We start from the raw sequence: 22,584 nt of genomic DNA, 5'->3' as shown, positions 1-22,584 counted from the left end.
TTTTTACATATCTGTATAAACAATCATTCAAAATAAGGACAGTGAAATGCATTCGTCTATTTATAGCCAAAGTATAACTGTTTTAAGTATAAATAATGAGACCTCCCCGAAGCCTCGCTACCGGATCAATGTGCATGGATCGAGGTTGTCGACACGTATGTATTGCACACCTGTGATTGTTCAAGACACTTGTCAGTATGTAGCCGGCGAGAACAGAATGTCAGTTTTCTATGTGTAACTAAAACGGTTCAGGATTATATGTGAAATGCACCCAAAGGACATACAAATACGATCCCTACGAGAAGATGAAATTGGATTTGCATACGAGTTAGAAAAAGAAGGTAATCTTATATTTTCATGTAGATTATCTATTTTGTTTACTTTAAAAAAAATTGTTTACAACAATATATCAGAGAATTCTCATTATAAAATGTACGTCCCTGAATGTAGATACGGCTTATGTGAGAGAATACATTACCCAAATCAAATGTTTCTTAATACATACATACTTTTTGTATGACGGTAATTGATTAACAAGTCGATGTTTCTAATTAGTTTTATTTATCAAAATCTGAAAAGTTGGAAGATACTAACTCAAAACATTTCACTACGCACGGGTAACAGACAAACTGGAAAACCATGGATGTGCGGTAGGTACATGTATACACATATATTTATACACAATATGGTACAGACGCAAACTCGTGCACACGAGGCGTATACGTACGTATCGTGTTTCTATATATACATACTGTTCATCGTTCATGTTTGGCGAGCTACTTATTTTCGCGTTAGTTTGCGATTCATTATGCAGTTTATTTCATTCTCAAAACTCGTGTACGTGTACGTATCGTGTTTATATTAGTCCGGTACATATCCTTTACTGTACATCATACAGATTTGGCGAGGTACTTTTTTTCGCGGTATTGTGATTTCGCGAAAGCGATCTGTTTCAATCCAAAATAAAGTTTCTTCAACTAAATGGTGAACACAGATAAAAGGAAATAAATTAAATAGATAAATAAAGAATTGTAAAATAGATATAATAAACGGATATGTATTTAATCAAAACGTATAATATGCATTTGCTATATTAGTATTTGGGATTATTGGTGATATCCTGGGGAGTATATGAAGGACGACACTAGCTAGGGTTATATTGTACATCCATACATCATATGCATGTACCTGAGGATAGACACTCGCTACTCTCACGGAACTTACTTGAATCGATTAGCCCTCGCGCGACTTCTCAAGATACTAGGCTATGGACTTTTAGCAAACTTTGTTAATGGAACATGTATGTTGTTTAATTATAATAATACCGCGGGATGTAATTTTTTTTGCCATTACATGTAGAGTATACGCCAAATTCATAAATGAAAGTACTTCACGAGAATATCAAACCCACCCTCTTCCGCATCAATCATGTCAGTCGTCAGGCGATATTCAAGTGTATGTATCAACACGCACATAGGACCATTACCTGCTTTATTTGAATATAATTTTCCTCGTTTTACTTGATAACCTCGCTAGCTACTAGTACATTTCAATATGATCCATCCTTCAAATTTATTGTGCCTTTAATCGTACATATATGTTGATGAATCGCCGAACCACTTTAGAAAATGGCAATCTGGAACACAGGGGCTTGGCCCATTTCCCTAACCCAATATTGTCCATATCAGATACACTCTGTATATAATAGTACGTGTGCTATATCACATTATCGATAGTAATAATTTGTGCCATGTCCCTGTAAGCTGGACAGTATAGGGGAGGTAAAAATCACACTAGGCCATATATGTTTCCTGTATTTTATATTGTATGTCAAGCTGATTAATTATTATGTAGTTAGTTTTTAACATGTTACAATGGTCGTTCACAACATGGTTGGAGAGGGGTGGAGTTGTCATACGTGTTGGTACGCCTTGTGACAAAACCGTATCGATCCTGAACTGTATTAAAAGTGAAACAATAACGTTATCTTTTAAGAGTTCCGGAAGTGCAATAACACTAGAGCTACTCAAATATGTATATAAAATAAAATAAATATCGGAGTATTTCAAAGACTCTTGGTCGGGGATTTTTTTTTTTTAATTTAAAGAGTACATTTGTATTTTAAAGGTATGGACTGTAGTTTGCGAATTTGTGTCATTACTATAAAATTGAAAAGATGTTTTAGTTTTTAGGACTCTGCGAGTCCATTTTTAGGTTTCAGAAACAACATATATCTAGATAAAAAAACAACAACAACAAAAACCAAAAACAAACAAACAAAAATCGTAAGGTCTGTGAAGTATTGTACTTGTTCCAAACGAGGTATATTTACACGTTTCCAGACACTATTTGTTTACACTATGCTCAAATATTCTGTTGATTGTTGCATCAAATGATCCCACTCGTCAATCTTATATTTTGATTAAAACATATCTTACTGAAGACCAGCCATAATGCACAAGTTTGCACGATGACCAAATGATTACGGCCTTCGTAATCTACGGACCTTAAGGTCAGGAATTAGATCCAGACATTTCAGACAATGCGTTCTGCTGCCCTCTGCCAAAGAAAATGCTTTCATGGTACAAATTGCGTTTTACTGCAATGGAATTTATACGATTATCTGCGAAAGGTGCTCTCAATCTTAACCCATTTTCGACCCCACACAATCGTGCAAATTTCGGTTTAGCAGACTAATGAAAGAAAAAGCCTATATTTTTTCGATATCAATGTAAATATTAACTTCGTTTATAGAAGATATATAACTATTGATCTTTAATTCTATACAAACTCAGTTGGGTCAGCAAACATTTGAGGTAGAATGAAAGCGAACCAAGAAAACGTTTATTTAATTAACTGCTATAAGTGAGAGGTGTCAAGCTCCTACTCAAATTAGATTTCGAACATGTTGAATGAACAAAAATATAGTTCATTGTGGAATTTCGTTTGCAGAACTCCTCACCAGCAGACTCTATTTTATCATTCTGTTTATTTTTACCCGTGGTGAATATGAATATTCGATAATGTATGAAGAGGCTTTGAATGAATAGTTAATTGTTCCGGAATAGAGGGAGCATGCAGTGTAGGTTATTGTAAGAGTCCGCCAAAAGGTCTCCACGTTGTAAATTTGATACAACGAAAATTCGACCGGTGCAAACGTAAATCCCATTTCCTTTGTTGAACAACTTTCTTTAATTAAGAATGAGCATTATTTGACGAACAGACGGACAATAGCAGTGCTTTACGTAATGCACTTCAGAACTAACATTGTGTATATCTTTTTTTCCCCGTTCGTTTCTTGTTTCTATGTAGGCATGCTTTTGTATGACGTCCTGGATTGTAATTAGAGGCCATATAGTCGTCTTGGCGGAGACGTTTCCTTTGTACACGTGTGATACTTTGAAATACAAGATTATTTCATGCTTAAAATCGTTAAAATTACGTAACACTGATGATTGGTTTATATTCATCATGTTTCTGGCACCATAGTCACAATCTAATTAAGAAGTGAACTTGTAATTCCACTCCTCTGCGATACACATTTGAGAGTATCGTAAATGAGATATTTTGTATGTCTAATATCAAACAGCTTGATCTAGCCAAAGAGTCTTGATGACATTGATAACTTCGGATATGTTGGGAGGTCTGTTGCATGTTTGTGACGAATTAAAGCTATGGCAATTCGAAAGGTTGATTCCTTGTTAAATTTTCAGATTCGTTTTAAATTTATCACATAGAAAAATTGAAACGGATATCATCTTAATGTGTTGCCATGGTTTGATATCTTGAAATACTCTGGCGTAATGATAGACAAGTACATACCCGCATTTGCACTGATTGAGAACACAATGGACCCTTACAACACATTTCAATAGCCACTTGACTGTAATTTTCCATATTCTTACTGATAGTTTTCTAGAGATAAATGGGTCTCATTTAAAACAAGAATTTTATCTGCAGAAAGACAACTTTTTGCATAACTTTGAATCAGGATAATTATTGTAAAATAGAGTTAATTTGACCACAGATTGTTAGCCCCCTGAGGTGAAATTGCAGCAAATATGGCCAAATTGCTCCTTACGGGACCATCTCCAGGTGTCGCCTCTCATTTTGAAGTTTTAATTCGTATGACCTTATAGGATGTTGCCAAGATATTACGTTTCAGAAACATTCATTTGAAAAAGAATCTATCCGACGAACACCAAGTAAGACCTACCAGATTAATTGTAAAGTGAGGTTAAATTATGGTCACTAAGTGTTAATACACCATTACCGCGATTTTACACGAAAGGGGCCAATATATTCGCCCGCTGACAAGCTACCTGGTATATTGCTAAAATCGAAACCTATGAAGTCGATGGCAATTTACCTGTAGGGAATTCGTGATCAATAAATACTACCGTGACATGGAAACGTTTAATTAAGGTCCCTATAGCGTGGGCGACCGTCCGTGTAATTCACAGGGGACCGTTACCTTTGTGAATTCCCAATATCTCAGAAATAACACAAACTGTCAGTTTCTCATAAATACCCATATCTTTGTTTGGTTGGTATTCTGTAATGGCCACGACAATTTATCAACATGGTTCATTGCCTCGGTTAATTTATAAAATGTGAAGCGGCTTCTTCCCATATATATATACATTGCCGTATGATAATCGATAACTTACGCGGAAACGTGTTGTCATGGTACGATTTCATGTTTTATGAATAACTGATAGTAACTCATTTATCTAGATGTTCAAATGTTGTTTACTTAAAGTCAATATGATTTATTAACAATAAATCACATGCATGGTTTCATTTTCCGGATTAAGGAAGTAGTCAGCGACGAAAAAAATGTTTAATTGGTTCAATATGCACTGTATGTTTCAATGATTATATATTGTTCTTTTCTGGTGGCCATTATTATGGGCGTTCCTTACGTCCAATGCTCCCCTCTGTTATTTTTCTATATTAATTCTCGAGTTCTAATTGAAGTCATTGTATATTGCGTCAGTTGCTAAAATGACAGTTATTGTTTCACGAATGAACTTGCATTCGAATACCTCGCCTTATGTACAAGGAGAGATTTGTCACCTCAATAATAAAGATATGTTTGTCTTTTTTGTTAATGTGCCGATGTATATAAACGGCATCGATGGCATTTATACAGAAACTCAAAGATAAACGTAATATCAACAAAGACGATGGTCACAAACTAATTATTGTTATTTTTAATTGATGTGTAAATGGAAGACTATCCAGCGCATACTCTGTTATTTTCCCTTGGTTAGTTTCTCCGCAGGGAAGTCCCATTCATCCCATTCTGTGTGGGGGTTATCTCTACCAGAAGTGATCGACTGAATCCGGATATTTGTAGAAGCATTATAGATTAGACAGGCATATTTTACTTCGGGTGAATATTGACGCACGCCGACACTGTATCAACAAGGAGTACATTAAGCTGATTTATGTACTAATAACCATATTTGTTATGCAACCCACGAGAGCAGTGCTAGATCAAGTGAGCGGGTCTCCACCCAAATCTAATGTATAATTACAACAGCGCCAGGCGCCCGGTCAATACAGTTCTCTAAGTGGAGTAGGTCGTAAATCTGATCCAGCTTCAATGGTGTTATAGTCCTATCCTTATAACTACCATATTATTTCAAGAAAACGTTCGAATAAATGTGATTTCTGTTGTGTAGTACAATAGGTTATTAACAAAATAATTTTCTAAAATAAACATAGGGACAAGAAGGTAATTAGTTGATGAATATATTCTTTAAAATCAGGAAAAAGGAGCAAAATATATATTAAATAAAAGAAAAGAAAAGAAACAAACAAACAATATTGACATATAGAAAACTTAATTCTAACTTAACGTTGATAAAACGGGGGCAAGTTACAAAAAAAATAAGATAAATAAATAAATAAAAATTAATAATACACGTATAGATTTATCCCGAAACATTGAAGAATCACAATAAGACCAGGGTTTCAGGATACATAGCGTCTTCTGTTTCATCGTTGATGCCCCAAGTGTAAATCAAGGTCACGAGCAAGGTCACGTTTTCAAAATGATATCTGGGCCTCATTTTGAGAAAATAACATCATATCAAAACCATCATGCATATTAATGAACGTTGGGAATGATGTCACGAATTTCATATAGAAAAAACAAATTGAATACGATTTATTTAACATCAGATTATATTTACATTTGCTCCGCATTTCCCCATTGACACAATGCTAAGAGGCAGTTGCCACGATACGCCTATAACACCAAGTGCATCAGGCTATGACACCCAGCGGGTCATGTGACATCAAAAATGTTGGTTCAGTTTTTTTTCAAAGTTGACAGAAATGGTAAGACAATGTAAATATAAGTATTGAACAGTGGTTTTAATGTTGTTATAGTCGATATGGCAGCAAGATGTACAGTATGGTGGGTAAATGTAGCATGGGAACCCTAACGGCGGGTTCCCATGCCATTTGCCCACCATACATCTTGCTGCCATATCGACAATAACAACATCAAAACCACTGTTCATTGCTTAAATAATGACAGTGGCCATGGGAAGTTCCAAGTCTCGTCGTTCTGCTCCTCAAGGAGTCGTGTGCTGTAGCTCTCGGAAGTTCTTCCCCAGCAATCGACATCTACGTGAATTATAATGAAAAAGTAAGATGCAAACAAGAGGAACGACATTTGTATAGACACCAATACTAAAGTCATTTTCATAAAAAAAATACATTATTATTAACTGGAATCGATATTCCTTCGTGGGGCATCCTTAGATAATTAGGAATTATTTCGGACTATTGAAAAATATCAAAGTACTGATAATGGATGTACGGTGTATCTTCTTGATACAAAGCGTCATTTTGACACGCACTTCGTATTAAACATCTACTTTAACTTTGTTGTTGTTTAAAATAAATTTCTCAAGATTTGTTTTAAGTGGATTAATCCTATCTCTACAAAGAGAAAGCATCAAAGATCGACAATGTGAAGTGTATGTGTTTTAGGATTACTATTCATCCAAGTTTTCACACTAAATTCCATCCTATCTATGCCAAAGTATGTTATCTTAAACTATAATCCGCGACGTACAGCCACAACAAATACCAGTGTATCAACGACGTCTCACCTTGAGCCCTAACAGGGGTCTGTCGTCGGCCTTGTATAGAGTACCACGATTGCCCTGATTGTGGCTGGTGTTTGTTCAGAGATCGTATAAAAGGGTCACAAAGATCCACGAGTTATCTCAAAATCAACGGAGGTTTAAACTCTGATTTCAACATGTTTACACGAAGAGCTAAACATACCCTATCCTGATTTCTAATCAGCTACCTTACAGAAATCAATTTAAAAATACAGGTATGAGAATTCACCAGGAAACTTCACAGGTATACAGTTACTTTGATTGCAACTTGCTTCATTGCATTGTGTTCCAGCAATGCTCACTGAATGGAGTGGCTTATGGTGTGAAATGCAGCTCTTTATGTAATAAATATCATACATCAAACAGAATTTATATGTTACCTTGGGGGATGGGAAATTAATTAACCTAAGTAAAAACGTCATGTTTTGAAGTAGTCATTGTTAATTTCGTAGTAAAAAAAAATGTGTCAATTTGTTAAAAATCGTTTGATTGTAAACTGCATGTTATCAAATAGTTGATTTTTTTCCAAGTAAGTAACTTCGTACTTAACGTTCTTTTGAAACGCAATGTTGACAATTTATTGAGTTATGGGGCCTTTGCTCCTCCCCATCAAGATTTTGACATTAATTTCGACCTATTTTTATAGCCCTCTCGATATCAACACTCTAGGCTCCAAACATCACTGACGAGTCATAGAAGGACTAAACAGCTTTATGATGTCCCTAATATCACTGACGAAGCCTAGAAGGACAAAAAAGCTGTATGATGTCCCTAATATCACTGACGAATCCTAGAAGACAAAAAAGCTGTATGATGTCCCTAATATCACTGACGAGTCCGCGAAGGATAAAACAGCTGTTTAATTTCCCTAATATCACTGACGAATCCTAGAAGACAAAAAGCTGTATGATGTCCCTAATATCACTGACGAAGCCTAGAAGGACAAAACAGCTGTACGATGTCCCTAACATCAGTGACGAGTCCGAGAAGGATAAAACAGCTGTATGATGCCCCTAACATCACTGACGCGTCCGAGAAGGATAAAACAGCTGTATGATGTCCCTAACATCGCTGACGAGCCCAAGCAGGATAGAACAGCTGTATGATGTCCTTAAGTATCACTGACGAGTCAGAGAAGGATAGAACAGCTGTATGATGTCCCTAACACTACTGACGAGTCGTAGAAGACAAAACAGCTGCATGATGTCCCTAACATCATTCGCGAGTCCTAGAAGACAAAACAGCTGATGTCCCTAACATCACTGACGAGCCCAAGCAGGATAAAACAGCTGTATGATGTCCCTAATATCACTGACGCGTCCGAGAAGGATAAAACAGCTGTATGATGTCCCTAACATCACTGACGAGACCTAGAAGGTCAAAACATCTGTATGATGTCCCTAACATCACTGGCAAGTCCGAGAAGGATAAAACAGCTGTATGATGTCCTTAACTATCACTGACGAGTTATAGGAACAGCTATGTGATGCGTTTTGATTAAGTTGGGTTCTACTTTAGAACTCCCATTTTGTGTTGAAAATGTTTGCCTTTCGTATAATTCTTAGTAGTACAGGTTTTTACGAAAGGCTCTTCAGTCGACACTGATGGTAAAAGAAGTAGGTATTGTCATTTTAGCTGCTGGTATTGACCCGGAGAAGTTTTCAATTTGATTTTTCTACCTCATGACTATGTCATTGGATGGGTACACAATCGATCGGACTGTTAAAGAGAAGAACTGGTTGTATAGAACTAATATAACTACATGTAAGGGCTAGTTAATGGAGGTCAGTTGATGTTATTTTATTAAGTCAGATGGCGCAATATAACGGAAACAATCATCTGCAGTTCTGATTTGCGGATTTTACTGATTGATGGGTATTGGTGTAAGTTGTAATTCAAGCATCAAGAAAATAATCGTGTTATTGTACCCAGGAATTCGCATCTATTTATATCAATTTAATATAAAATCCGTTTTCGCGTACTCGAGAAATTATTATTTTCTATAAAGTGTCAAATGACATTACCGTGTTATTATTTTGATGCCAATCTATAGAGTTCATTACTAGGGAAGTCTGATAAAACATGTAGGTACATGTATTCTAAAGGCGTTTACTTTTAATTTCACTTTCCAAATATATTTTAAAAGATAATAATCTTCAGCAGACAGTCTCATGTCTAAACGGCTTGAACCATCGATGATTCATAACATACATCATATTCGTACTAGACAAAACGGCTGTTAAACCGTTTTAAAAATATAATTGGAAAGCAAAGTCTACTGAGAAGTAGCTTTAAATTATTTGTGAAAAAAAAACCTGCACAGAATTGTTTAGGGACTACTAATCCATAGAAGCCTTTATGACACACTGGTTCCAATTACAAGGGTGTCGTAATGCTAAAGTAGCTAGTGTTTGTCTTCGATATCGACACCAAGTGTGAACTATCTGCCCGTCAAAGAAGTCCAATTACATTTTGTGATTTTCACACGTATCGTTGTATGGTCCTCTCCTCGATCTAAATCGTGTTCTTATTAGCTAATTGTAGGCGCTAAGTTAAAAGTAAACAATAAACAATGATTCACTCACGGTACCCTACTAGCCGGTCGAGTAGGAATACCGTTAAAATTGGCAATCGAAAGTCATCAAACGTTCTAATGGTTGCCAAACAATAGGAAACGGGAAACTCGAACAACGAAGTCATTCGGAACACGAATAATGGACTCAATCGTCCACATGAAAACCAAACACATTTAATAGTTGGCTTCTGTTCCTAACATTCCAGTGAGCATAACGAATAAATACAATCGATAATTCAGTGGCAAAAAGAGCTATTAATGTTTCGTTCCATATGGTAATATGATATGGGTACCTTTTTACACATGCAGAAAAAACTATTAAAGGTATATTATGCTTTCAACAGCGAATGTGTTGGCGACAGGTAGAGACTATTTGTACATGCTTTTCATGGGTTGTTTGACTAAAGATTTTCTGTTACTTATTCTGTTAGTATTTTCGTTATTTATGATCATTTTCAAAGTAGTAATGATTTATTGTGTTTGCAGAGCGATAAATCTAATACTTCGCTCAAATAGAAAACATCAAACGGGTGTAACATTTTAGCGTTAAGTGGGGAGTATTTTATTCTGATCCAGTGATCTGATTTGTGGCGTTCATTGGTTCCGATTTGTATATATGCAAACATTTCCATGTTTTTAATAGCGTGAAAAGACGCGTGAAAAAAACTAAAATGTCCTAAAAATGATTCCTTTTTTGACATACAAAATGCAATAATAGAAAGGTTTAAAGTGTTCGATGACGTGGAAATTTCATTAAATTTGAACAAGAAGGAAAATGCGAGGACGATTTTGCTGCACTCATTTTCCAATAATAGTGTTGATGACCGATTTATTATTTATATCTTGTTGACGGCAACAAATAGATGCATGTGTATGATTTATTTTGCCATACAGATGTACACTTTCCGTTATTATCCTGGTGCCTGGTGCATGTTTATGTAATTTATTGTGGATGGGGTGATAGTGATCATCAAGCTACATGGGCTGTATGTAAATTTACTAATGATTTATATAACTTTTGTAGTACCAAACATAATTTTATGTTGTATAATGAGAAATTGGGATTTTGCAAGAATTTATCCTTCTTCAATAAATGAGGTTTTAACAAAAATGATATTCTTATTTGTCCTTGTGAGTCTACCCCAGTCTCTGAATATTTCTCAGGCTAACTCAAATATGTATCTGTGTTACATGCTTGCTTATTATTCTTCATGCTTGTTGTGTGCTTATAGCAAACCACATTTTAATTGCTTCATTAAATACTTTCTTGTTATGAGACAGTTTGTCTTCATTCCATACTTTTAAATCGTTATATTTTAACATTTTAAATCCCGTGGTTTAGCTAAAACAAATATTTAAAAGAGACAGTTATATTTTAACATTTTAAATCCCATGGTTTAGTTAAAAATGTTTAAAAGAGACCACACATATTCCTTCTTCACAAATTACAGAAAGGAACGTTTAATTTGTCCCATGCAATGAAGTTGAATTTTCTTCATATAGATTTAGAGAATTCCAATAATTTCTAAAGTCTCCATAAAAGATACAAAATCTGAAGTCTTCTTCTGGATTGAAGTCATGCATACTTACTAATTAAAAGATTAAAGTCTGTCTCTACAACATAAACCTACAATATTCAACAAAACATTACTTCAGATGATCACAATCAAATATAATTACGTCATGGACTTTATAGTTGTTAATTTTGTAGGGGCTTATATTTGGCGGTTGACCAAGTCCGATCTAGTTCGTGGGTGTTAGATTTTACATGTGCAACCACGCCTGGTAAACAATATGCAGTGATTGAAAAATTCCAATATATATATTAATATTCAATAGTATTTATTTGTGGTATTTATTTCCACGCTATATTAAATTACCGCGAATATTGCGAGATCAAATCCCCGCGAACATTACCAACTATACAATATCTTCTTCTATTGGCAGGCTTCCCTGAAGATGAGGCTGCGACCTTTGATACGATTATGTACCGTCATAGTGAGGCTCCTGAACTCACGGTCGGGTACTTTGATAAAGGAGAACTTATTGGGGTAGGTCACGTGTTACATTGTCAATCATCAGTACATTTCTAGATGAGTTGTTATTTATTGCTTATCTTGCAAACATATAGGTATAATACAAGACAAACTAGTATTTTATTTAGTAACAAGTAATGTCACCAGTTGGATGTTAAGATCAACCTTGGATAAGAAGGTTACTGATAATACGACTTAACATAAAACAAACGTTAAAGTGTGAAAGAACATATTGATGAATGTTGTGCTATTATATAATACTGAATATGAAATTCTTAGAAATCTCGTAGGTTACGGTAGGTGATGTTTTTGGAGTAGTCCAATATGAAAAATGTATATGTATCGAAAAATGATAAACCATGTTAAAGAAATAGATAAATGAATGAACATCGTTTTATCTTGATATGACTTTTTTTTGTTTTGCACAAGAGCATCACGAATCAAACTTTCTGAGGTTCCTTTTACAAAGACACATTTGAATGCATTTTTGGTTTGTTCTAAACATGTTTACATATATAAATGGATGTATATTTAGTGTAGGGATTCCTTTAATGTAAAGTTTGGCACGTGCGCAAATTGTGTATCTATATAACGTTTAATCACTGTATTATATGGACGATGTGTCCTTTCCGGCACACGAAGACCAATCAGACCTGGTCGATATTGTATTGTGACGACCGACACTAGACCATACACACTTCGTTAATATTTTATATATCTGTTCAATACGTCATAAATAAATGATCGAGACCAGAATCATGGCACATGTCACACACCGCGGCCTTTGAATAGATACCCTTCATCCGTATCCAAAATACCAATAATCATGAGTTGTAATGGCCATTAATAGTTTTGGCCATCAATGATGTAGGACGACATGTTTAAAAATCATTTATGTTCTGTCTTAACGGGTTTATTATGCGGTGTTTATATCTCAGGAACATAAGTACCATATAGTATTAAAATGTTACAACAAAATGAGCTGGATATCAGAATTTACATTAACATAGGGATTAGAAACGAGTATTTTATGATCATAGGGAATCAGAAACGAGCAAATATTTGACTTATTCATCTCTTTTGTCTAACTCGAGATATCCAGAAATGTTGTTTCTAATTGTTTGTGTAATAATGTTTCATATTCTAGATACTGAGGAATTTCATTTCAGTAAAATATAGGAAAATATATTTCAAACAATACTGATAATATTTATCAACAGATGAACAGTTTACTAATGATAGCAATGTTAATATAGGAAGAAATACTCCTAGTTCGTTGTGTCTTTTGTTATCCAAGACATGAATGGAGACTTCAAATGAAAACAATTGTGACATATTTAAATTGATTATTAAAGTCGAATCAAAGGATACTTGAAAAATATTACATGTAAGAGAAACAAAAAGACAACAAGCAACAACAAAAAAATATACTGTAAATCACTTAGATTTCGCGAATATTTTGTGTCGCGAGCATAGCTCTAATGACATATCTCTAAAACGACTTTTAATTCGCGAATGATTAGCAATTTGAGTCATGGCAAGATTCCTATATCTGTAACCGATAAATTGGTCGCCATCCAAAGGTTTCATTTCGTACAAATAATCGCGAAGACTTTGATTTCACGATTGACTCTCCTCGCCTTTGAACGTGAAAATAAATTCTACTCGAGAAATAAGTGATATACAGTAAAAATCTATACCACGTCCTATTTAACTAATGTTGATGCTAAGCGTGGCTCCTCAAACAGATGAGATATTAAATCAAGAGGGGAGATCGAAAAACGACCGATAACTTTTTCGCAGTGGTATATGTAATTCAATAACTTTAAACATATATATGGTACTATTTTTTGCTTCTAACAACATGTGATTGCATGGATAAAAACAAACAATAGCATTTGTATATACTGGACTACATTTCGTTGTGTACAGCTTGTCCTGCTTAGGGTTCGTTCGTCTGTATCCCGAGAAGGCTCACTGTTGATGTAGTTTTTTCCTATAACAGTACCTCAAATTGGTAAAGCCAAATTGGGTACAACATACCGAACGATATAGGTGTACGCGAATAGGGGATAAGGTTTGAGATGAAATACAAATGTCGACATTGGAATACTTGGTAGATAATTCTCAATCAGGGTGACAAGGGATTGCATTGTCTTTTAAAAATCTACAGTTAGGTAGGAACAAGTAAAGAAGGATTAGTATCGCGTGACGGGGTGTCTTATCTAAATAGCTACCTATCTGTCTGTGTTGACACGGCGCGTGCTAATGATCACAGTGTTTGTTTAAATAGCGACAGGTCGCAGGGGTTGTGTAAATAAATCAAGCTTAATTACCAAAGAACAATTAAAAATATTCGGATTGGAAAACAAACACAAGACAAACAATCGGTGGCATTTTCAGTGGAAATTGCGTGTGATAAACAATTCTACACTCTTTTGATGACCGGTGACAATTCTACACTCTTTTGATGACCGGTGACAATTGAGTGTAGAAATATTGAAAAGGTAGACAGAGAGAATAGATTGAGATAGGGGAGCCGATAGTAAGGTATACCGGACCAGACTTGTACCAGGTAAATTGAACAAATACCTAACTATGCTACTCTAACTAAGGCGTATTCTCACTTGAAAACAATGCCCTGATTTTGGCAGTGTAACAAAACACCGGCATAGCCAGGTGAAATAAAAATTAAGATATATAGTAATAAAACCAGCAGTATTATTGCTATATGTAAGAAATGCTGTTTTTAGGGAATACAGCATTTATTCGACAGGGATTCCAGTTAATAAAATTCCACTTAACGCACTCTAGTTTGATCCAATGCTACCAGTACAATTTGCCTCAATGCTATTTCTGTTGTCACGTTGAGTTAAAACACATTTCTCTTGTTTTTTCACAGTACATATCTGGGACCCGTTTCCATGAGCCAAACCTTACTCATGCTGCCATGAATATGCATATTCCCAATGGAGGTAAATAATAATGAGATTGTTTTAACATAGAATGGTTTTAATGATTGTACTAAAGTCAAGTAAGATATTGTGCTTTTAAGTAAGAAATCAGAGTTAGATACAATAGAACCAAAAATACTTTAAACTGCAACATACAGCTGTTTCGTCCTTCTAGGACTCGTCAGTGTCGCTTAAAGGCATATTTTTAGCCCACCATCATCAGATGGTGGGCTATTCAAATCGCCCTGCGTCCGTCCGTCCGTCCGTCCGTATACAATTCTTGTTATCGCTATTTCTCAGAAAGTACTGAAGGGATCTTTCTCAAATTTCATTTCTAGGTTTTCCTTGGTGCCTAGTTATGCATATTGCATTTTGAGACCAATCAGAAAACAGCATGGCCGACAGGCAGCCATCTTGGATTTTGACAATTGAAGTTTGTTATCGCTATTTCTAAGAAACTAATGAGGGGATCTTTCTCCAATTTCATATGTAGGTTCCCCTTGGTGCCTAGTTATGCATATTGCATTTTGAGACCAATCGGAAAACAACATGTCCGACAGGCAGCCATCTTGGATTTTGACAATTGATGTTTGTTATGGCTATTTTACAGAAGGTACTGAAGGGATCTTTCTCAAATTTCATATGTAGGTTCCCCTTGGTCCCTGGTATTGCATTTTGCGACAAATCCGAAAACAACATGGCCGACAGACAGCCATTATCGCTAAATCTTAAATTTTATATATATGTTCACCTTGTTTGAAAAGTACTAGAGGGCTGTTTCTGAATTTACAAAGATTAGTAAGACTTAGAGGAAGGGAAAAGTAGAGAAAAGATCAATCTGTCATGGAACCTATAAAGATCATTCAATGGTGGTCGCCAAGATCCCTTTGGGATCCCTTGTTTAGACTTAGGGAGAAATACTGAAAGTAGGCCGAAAGAAATCAAATACAAATTCGTCATACCTAGTGGGCTTTAAGCCAAATTGAATTATACACATTTTTTTCTGTCTTAATGAGCACAGGTGTTAACATTGTATTTTTAGAATTTCAAAATGTATATATTTCAACAATTGTTTCGAAACAACTTCAATCATTTTTTTCTCCAATGTTATTCCACGACTTTCACTGTGGATCTCTAGTATCCAGACTGACAAAATAAATCTATGATGAGGTTTGGTTTTCATTGTTCGATGTATAATATATCTACATATATTAATATATTAACAGTTAAGGTTGCTATTTATTTGTGTGTATTCCGTACAATCCAATCCTTGACCTGTATCACACGAGCCTCAGTGGACGAGATAACCATATGGTATGGTAACTGATTAATTACTCTAGCTTTCTGTATCGATTTACTTATTTCTTTACATTTCACCGGATAATTGTACCCGGCATAGGAAGTATTGTCAGTTTTCATGAAATACACGTGTTAGATAGTTACGAACAGTTCTGTACCATTTCTATTATTTTTTATGACGATTTATACAAAGAACAAAAACATTATTTTCTTCATCGCATTTTTTTTCGCTTTTTGATTCATTAACTGATATTTTACGTTATTGAATACTACTGTAATTGAATCGAAACCCAAGGCCATATTAACCACCCTGCTCACTTTCTTGTCATCCTGCATTGACATTGTCATAACTTGCTTATCTATTATTGAACGAATAACCGATTCCTATGCTATTCGTTACAGGGTTGATTTTTAATCTTCTCGTTCTCATAGTATCTTATCAGACGCATTCTTGCCTTCCGAGTTTTCATTCCCTTCCGTTCCGAATCGATTAACCTGAAGCTATTCTTACGTAAAGTTCCTCATTGAGATTGTCTGGGTATAGCCTGTTCAGAATGTTCTTCTCCATCTAGCGTGATTAAATAATTCTGTTGTAATAATTACTTGTTTCCAGCTACGGGATTCCCATGACATTATGACCAGCTGCTCTGAACTGACATACTAACTTCCATGCCTTTTAATTATTCGTTCATTGGTTTAAGATATAACATCTTACATCTGTGACCTGTAGTGAAGGAATCAGCTTATTCGTTTGGAATTCATTGTGTCGTCCAAAGTACAATAGTTTTGACGTTTCTTTTGTTAATGTTAATTTTGTACATAATATCAACTCATTGCTTGTTTAATTTTACCTAGCGTATAGATTATGTTTAATATTTATATTGGTTTCGCTTAAATATCTGATAAGTGACCGAGCATACTGATTTGTGTTGAATCAGTGCTCAATAAGACACATTCTGAATGCTTCAGAAACTTATTACTCACATAGTATAGACAATGGCATTGAGGTGAATTGGTGGCTTTATCTGCCTTCGCATTGCTAGATAGGTACAATGTAAGTCTATAGCGCAGCAATTGTCATTTGATATAATTGAAAGTGATGTTTAGATATATTGTGTTGTTGTCCGTTAACATAGAACATAATATTGTTGACGATCTGATGATGTCCAGTACATTTATCGTGATTCTTCTACAACTTCAATGCGTGTTACAGGACCATAACGTCATATAACTTTTATTTAGATGTTAAAAGAGTTTTTTTGTTTTATTTCCAGTCAAACTTCGTTATTTCGATCTTTGACTCGAAGACCCTGTTTAACTCGAAATGAAAAAAGGTCGTTCCGACAGTTAATCTTAAATATAGAATACACTCTATTACCCTTGAATACTCCATGTTTTTTATAATGACACCACCACATCGCCAACTGAAGTCAAGATAATGAGTTTAACCAGATACCTATATACTAATTAATATAGGTCTCTGGTTTAACTGCGAGTTATGTTATAGGAATGTCGAAGTCGAGAAGCGAATGATTTTGTAGTCACTCTATACGCTCTGCACTCTCTGTACAGTGTGAAAATGTCATCTTTATAAATAATGCATACTTTAGTAGTTGAAATTCAAATTCATTTTTTTTTCACAGAAAGTGTATGTATCCACTCCGTATGTGTGGCAGAGATTCGGAGAAGACAGGTAGGTCACCAGAGTTTTCTCCCTTCAAATATATAAAATATTTTTCGTACTTTAAATCCGTTTATATTTTAAAGCGGATCAACAACAGACATATGATGTACTTGTATTATTTTTACATGTCCTCATATCTGTTAGGTGTATACGATTATAATTTTACTTGATATTGATTTTATTTTCTATTGATGATAGGGAATCGCATCGAGATTACTTGAGTGGTATACAGATTCCATGAAGACATCAGAAAATGACGTCAAACGTATTTTGCTGATCGCTCACTCTAAGCTGATCCCTCTCTACACACGGGCAGGATTTACCTTCAAGTGCAAGTCTGACATTGTCCACGGTATGTCAAAAGTTCCCTCAATATTCACAGCTCATTCGAGCACCCTTTGACGGTATTATATTGATAGAAAACCCTGAAAAATGGTATAGACATTGCTACGAGATACGGGTTTCCCCTCCGCCAGTCTTGTACGTACGTATGTACGTAATGTCAAACTTTGTCGGAACTCTTAACAGCTTCATTCCTGAGGGATTTTGATAAACTTCACACAGTGATAAAGGACCATCATTTAATATGTCGGATATGTTCGAGTTTCGGGATTTTTGGGTCAAGGTCTCTGTTGCTATTTTAGCGGGGTAAGTATAGGGGACACATATTGCTTTGGTAATACCTATTTAGTTTGTTCTGAACCGACTTTGAAAAAACGAGTTTGTTCATACATCTTTACGTGTCGGTTTTATTCAATGATAGTGTGTGAACGCCGGAGACCCCGGTTTTTGGGGCCGCGGTGGCCGAGTGGTAAGGTGTCCCGACACTTTATCACTAGCCCTCCACCTCTCGGTTGCGAGTTCGAAACCTACGTGGGGCAGTTGCCAGGTACTGACCGTAGGCCGGTGGTTTTTCTCCGGGTACTCCGGCTTTCCTCCACCTTCAAAACCTGGCACGTCCTTAAATGACCCTGGCTGTTGATAGGACATTAAACAAAAACAAACCCAAACCCCCGGTTCGATTCCTCTCGGGGCACTCGGAAGGAATGTGTTTTTCACTGTTCTTTCATATACATTGTACATGTAGTGTTAACACCACGTTATACTATTTTAGTGCTAAACTCTTAACTTTATATCTGTTCCAGGAAAGGAGACGTGGTATGAAATGGAGATGCTAGTATGACACAAGTGATAATGATAGTTGAAAGCTATCTCCCAGATGGAATGCTATTCGTGAGGATTGGGAAATGAGTCTGGCTGCAGCGAGCGCTAGCGATATGATTTCTCTTTCTAAAATGATTATTTAGAACTAGCATTCCTTAATGTTTTTATTTAAGTTCACAATTTCTAACATTGACCTTTACCTGTAATAAATCAGACGTTGTAATGCGTTTTGATAATGAATGGATTTTCTCTGAATTGGAGTGTCCATGCGAACTTATATCCTACCACTAACCATCGTAAAAATACATTGCGCAATAAATTCCATGCATTCATGCACATTAAGTTTAGGAAGGGCAAAATGGTACAAAATTGTATAATATATCTCGTGGTGTCCACGTGGGTATTCTGTAGAAATAAACGTTATATAGATGTTTTTGAATATCGATTTCTAATTGCAGTGTTTCGGAGAATGTTGCCTGCATCAGTTGTCAGATCAATGTGAATATGGACATTTTGTGTCATGTATAACGAAAGTTGGGGATAGTTTTCCGGTACGAAGAGTGTGATAGACGAGGAAATGTATATTTTATTTGTCAAAATGAGTATAACGTGAAAGCCTAACGAATGAAAATGGTAATAAATGGTCATAGAGTGAGAATAACTGTCTGTGATAAAAGTGCTTGATAGTCATTATTAGTATATATTCAGTATAAGTTTTATTCGTTTATATCTTCTGAATGAGTCCGATATGAAACATTATTATTTATTTCGTGTATGAGAGTTGACATTATCTAAATTGTTTTTGTGTTAGTAGTAAACTTTAAAGGGAGAACACGTACGGGGAAAATATTAAAACCGATATAGAGAGTAATCCAGATTAGACAGGTGATCCTGTACATTAATATTTTGTTGGATCTTTTAGATACTTTAAACAAATTAAGTTTTGCACATAACTGCAACGACGAATGTCAACCTCTATGTTTGTCATTGAAAATAATATGCCGAAAGTGCAATTATTATATGTTGAAAATTAAAGAATTTAGAGAATACGAGCTGAATGCTTATACTTAGTATAATTCCGTATTTTCAGTATAACGGTTTCCTGTTTATATGAGTCGTTAGAAACTGAATTCATATTTTTGAGAATGATGATCTATTTTAATATTTTTATTAATGGATTCTTTTGAATACCTTAAGTTTGTGCGAGAGGATACATTATTAATCACGTTCGTGGATGACTTTTTTCTTTTTTTTTCTTTCTCTATTCTAAAATAATGATTAAGTGTCGGAGTTCACATGTCATTATTTAATTTAAGGGAGTTATGCCCCTTTTGTTAATTCTGTAAACTATTAAATGTATACATTGTATTGATATCGATTGTTATATGTCAAAGAAACAGTTATGTCCAGGTTGCTGTAACGTGTATGTCAACTTTAATTTTTTTTGAATAGTGACACGGTTCAGAATATTCACATATATATTAACTTTTTTTTTTTAAATTCAATATTAAAAATCATGAAATATAGCATTATCGGGCCATTACACCTCCCCTTCTAAATTTCGACAGTTTTTTTTACCCATTTTAGTTTTCTCAACTGCCTTTCAAATATCATCTTTATATGTCTCTACCATCAATGACAAGTCCAATAAGGACGAAATAGCTGTGTGATGCAGTTTACTTCAACGTTTTGTCTACTGAATCTAACTCTCATTTTATATTAAAAGGTGTAAACATCTTGTGTGTTCGGTCACTACCTGTAGCTGTATTTGTGTTGGTCCATGGAATGTTAACCAGCATACCGAATTATGTATTCATACATTGTATATATCTTTCCATTGATTGAGAGTCGGCGTTTTCTACATGCTATAATAAATAAATGGCAATATATATTGTAATAAATAATTATCTTTAGCTAGTTTGACTTGTTATTTGATAAAAGGTTTTCGGTGTCGCATGACCGTATGATCTCCAGGGTCATTACTCAGAGATATTAATTATCTGATTACAGGCACACATTTCGACTCTTTTAAATTTCTATTTAAATAGACACCGATTGGTCTTCGAAAAAAAAATCATCAAACTCTACATTGAAGTAAATGGCGCTCGCACATAAACATGATCAAGTTGATTAATTAAAGAAAGTCCTTGGAGAAAAAACAATGTATGTAATGCCACTTTCTTCATTCTTGAACACGCACTGTTACATGAACCTTACCTCCCATATGGAACGTATCCACCACAGGGGACTGTTACATGAACCTTACCTCCCATATAGTACGTATCCACCACAGGGGACTGTTACATAAAATTTACCTCCCATATAGTATGTAGCCACCACAGGGGACTGTTACATGAACCTTACCTCCCATATAGTACGTAGCCTCCACAGGGGTCTGTTACATGAACCGTACCTCCCATATAGTACGTAGCCACCACAGGGGACTGTTACACGAACCTTACCTCCCATATAGTACGTAGCCACCACAGGGGACTGTTACATGAACCGTACCTCCCATATAGTATGTAGCCACCACAGGGGACTGTTACATGAACCTTACCTCCCATATAGTACGTAGCCACCACAGGGGACTGTTACATGAACCTTACCTCCCATATAGTACGTAGCCACCACAGGGGACTGTTACATGAACCTTACCTCCCATATAGTACGTAGCCACCACAGGGGACTGTTACATGAACCTTACCTCCCATATAGTACGTAGCAACCACAGGGGACTGTTACATGAACCTTACCTCCCATATAGTACGTAGTCACCACAGAGGACTGTTACATGAACCGTACCTCCCATATAGTACGTAGCCACCACAGGGGACTGTTACATAAACCTTACCTCCCATATAGTACGTAGCCACCACAGGGGACTGTTACATGAACCTTACCTCCCATATAGTACGTAGCCACCACAGGGGACTGTTACATGAACCTTACCTCCCATATAGTACGTAGCCACATGCACCACAGGGGTCTGTTACATGAGCCGTACCTCCCATATAGTACGTAGCCACCACAGGGGACTGTTACACGAACCTTACCTCCCATATAGTACGTAGCCACCACAGGGGACTGTTACACGAACCTTACCTCCCATATAGAATGTAGCCACCACAGGGGACTGTTACATGAACCTTACCTCCAATATAGTACGTATAGCCACCACAGGGGACTGTTACATGAACCTTACGTACCACATAGTATGTAGCCACCACAGGGGACTGTTACATGATTCTTACCTCCAATATAGTATGTAGCCACCACAGGGGACTGTTACACGAACCTTACCTCCCATATAGTACGTAGCCACCACAGGAGACTGTTACATGAATCTTACCTCCCATATAGTACGTAGCCACCACAGGGGACTGTTACATGAACCTTACCTCCCATGTAGTACGTAGCCACCACAGGGGACTGTTACATGAACCTTACCTCCAATATAGTACGTAGCCACCACAGGAGACTGTTACATGAATCTTACCTCCCATATAGTACGTAGCCACCACAGGGGACTGTTACATGAACCTTACCTCCCATGTAGTACGTAGCCACCACAGGGGACTGTTACATGAACCTTACCTCCAATATAGTACGTAGCCACCACAGGGGACTGTTACATGAACCTTACCTCCCATATAGTACGTAGCCACCACAGGGGACTTACATGAACCTTACCTCCCATATAGTACGTAGCTACCACAGGGGA

General features: G+C 36.0%; 1 protein-coding gene across 1 annotated transcript; it reads left to right on the top strand.

Moving 5' to 3' along the window:
* Positions 1-149: 149 nt before the first annotated feature.
* LOC117326065 (uncharacterized N-acetyltransferase C9.02c-like) lies at positions 150-20,648 on the top strand. Its single transcript, XM_033882666.1, has 6 exons — positions 150-341; positions 11,671-11,774; positions 14,662-14,734; positions 17,656-17,705; positions 17,895-18,048; positions 18,842-20,648. Exons 1-6 carry the CDS (start codon positions 266-268, stop codon positions 18,877-18,879), a joined length of 495 nt encoding a protein of 164 aa, XP_033738557.1. The 5' UTR covers positions 150-265; the 3' UTR covers positions 18,880-20,648.
* Positions 20,649-22,584: the final 1,936 nt, after the last annotated feature.

The sequence above is a fragment of the Pecten maximus genome, chromosome 4 (genome assembly GCF_902652985.1).
Source record: "Pecten maximus chromosome 4, xPecMax1.1, whole genome shotgun sequence".
Classification (NCBI taxonomy): domain Eukaryota; kingdom Metazoa; phylum Mollusca; class Bivalvia; order Pectinida; family Pectinidae; genus Pecten; species Pecten maximus.
The sequence above is the reverse complement of the archived record's forward strand: the minus strand, read 5'-3'. Positions and strand labels throughout refer to the sequence as shown.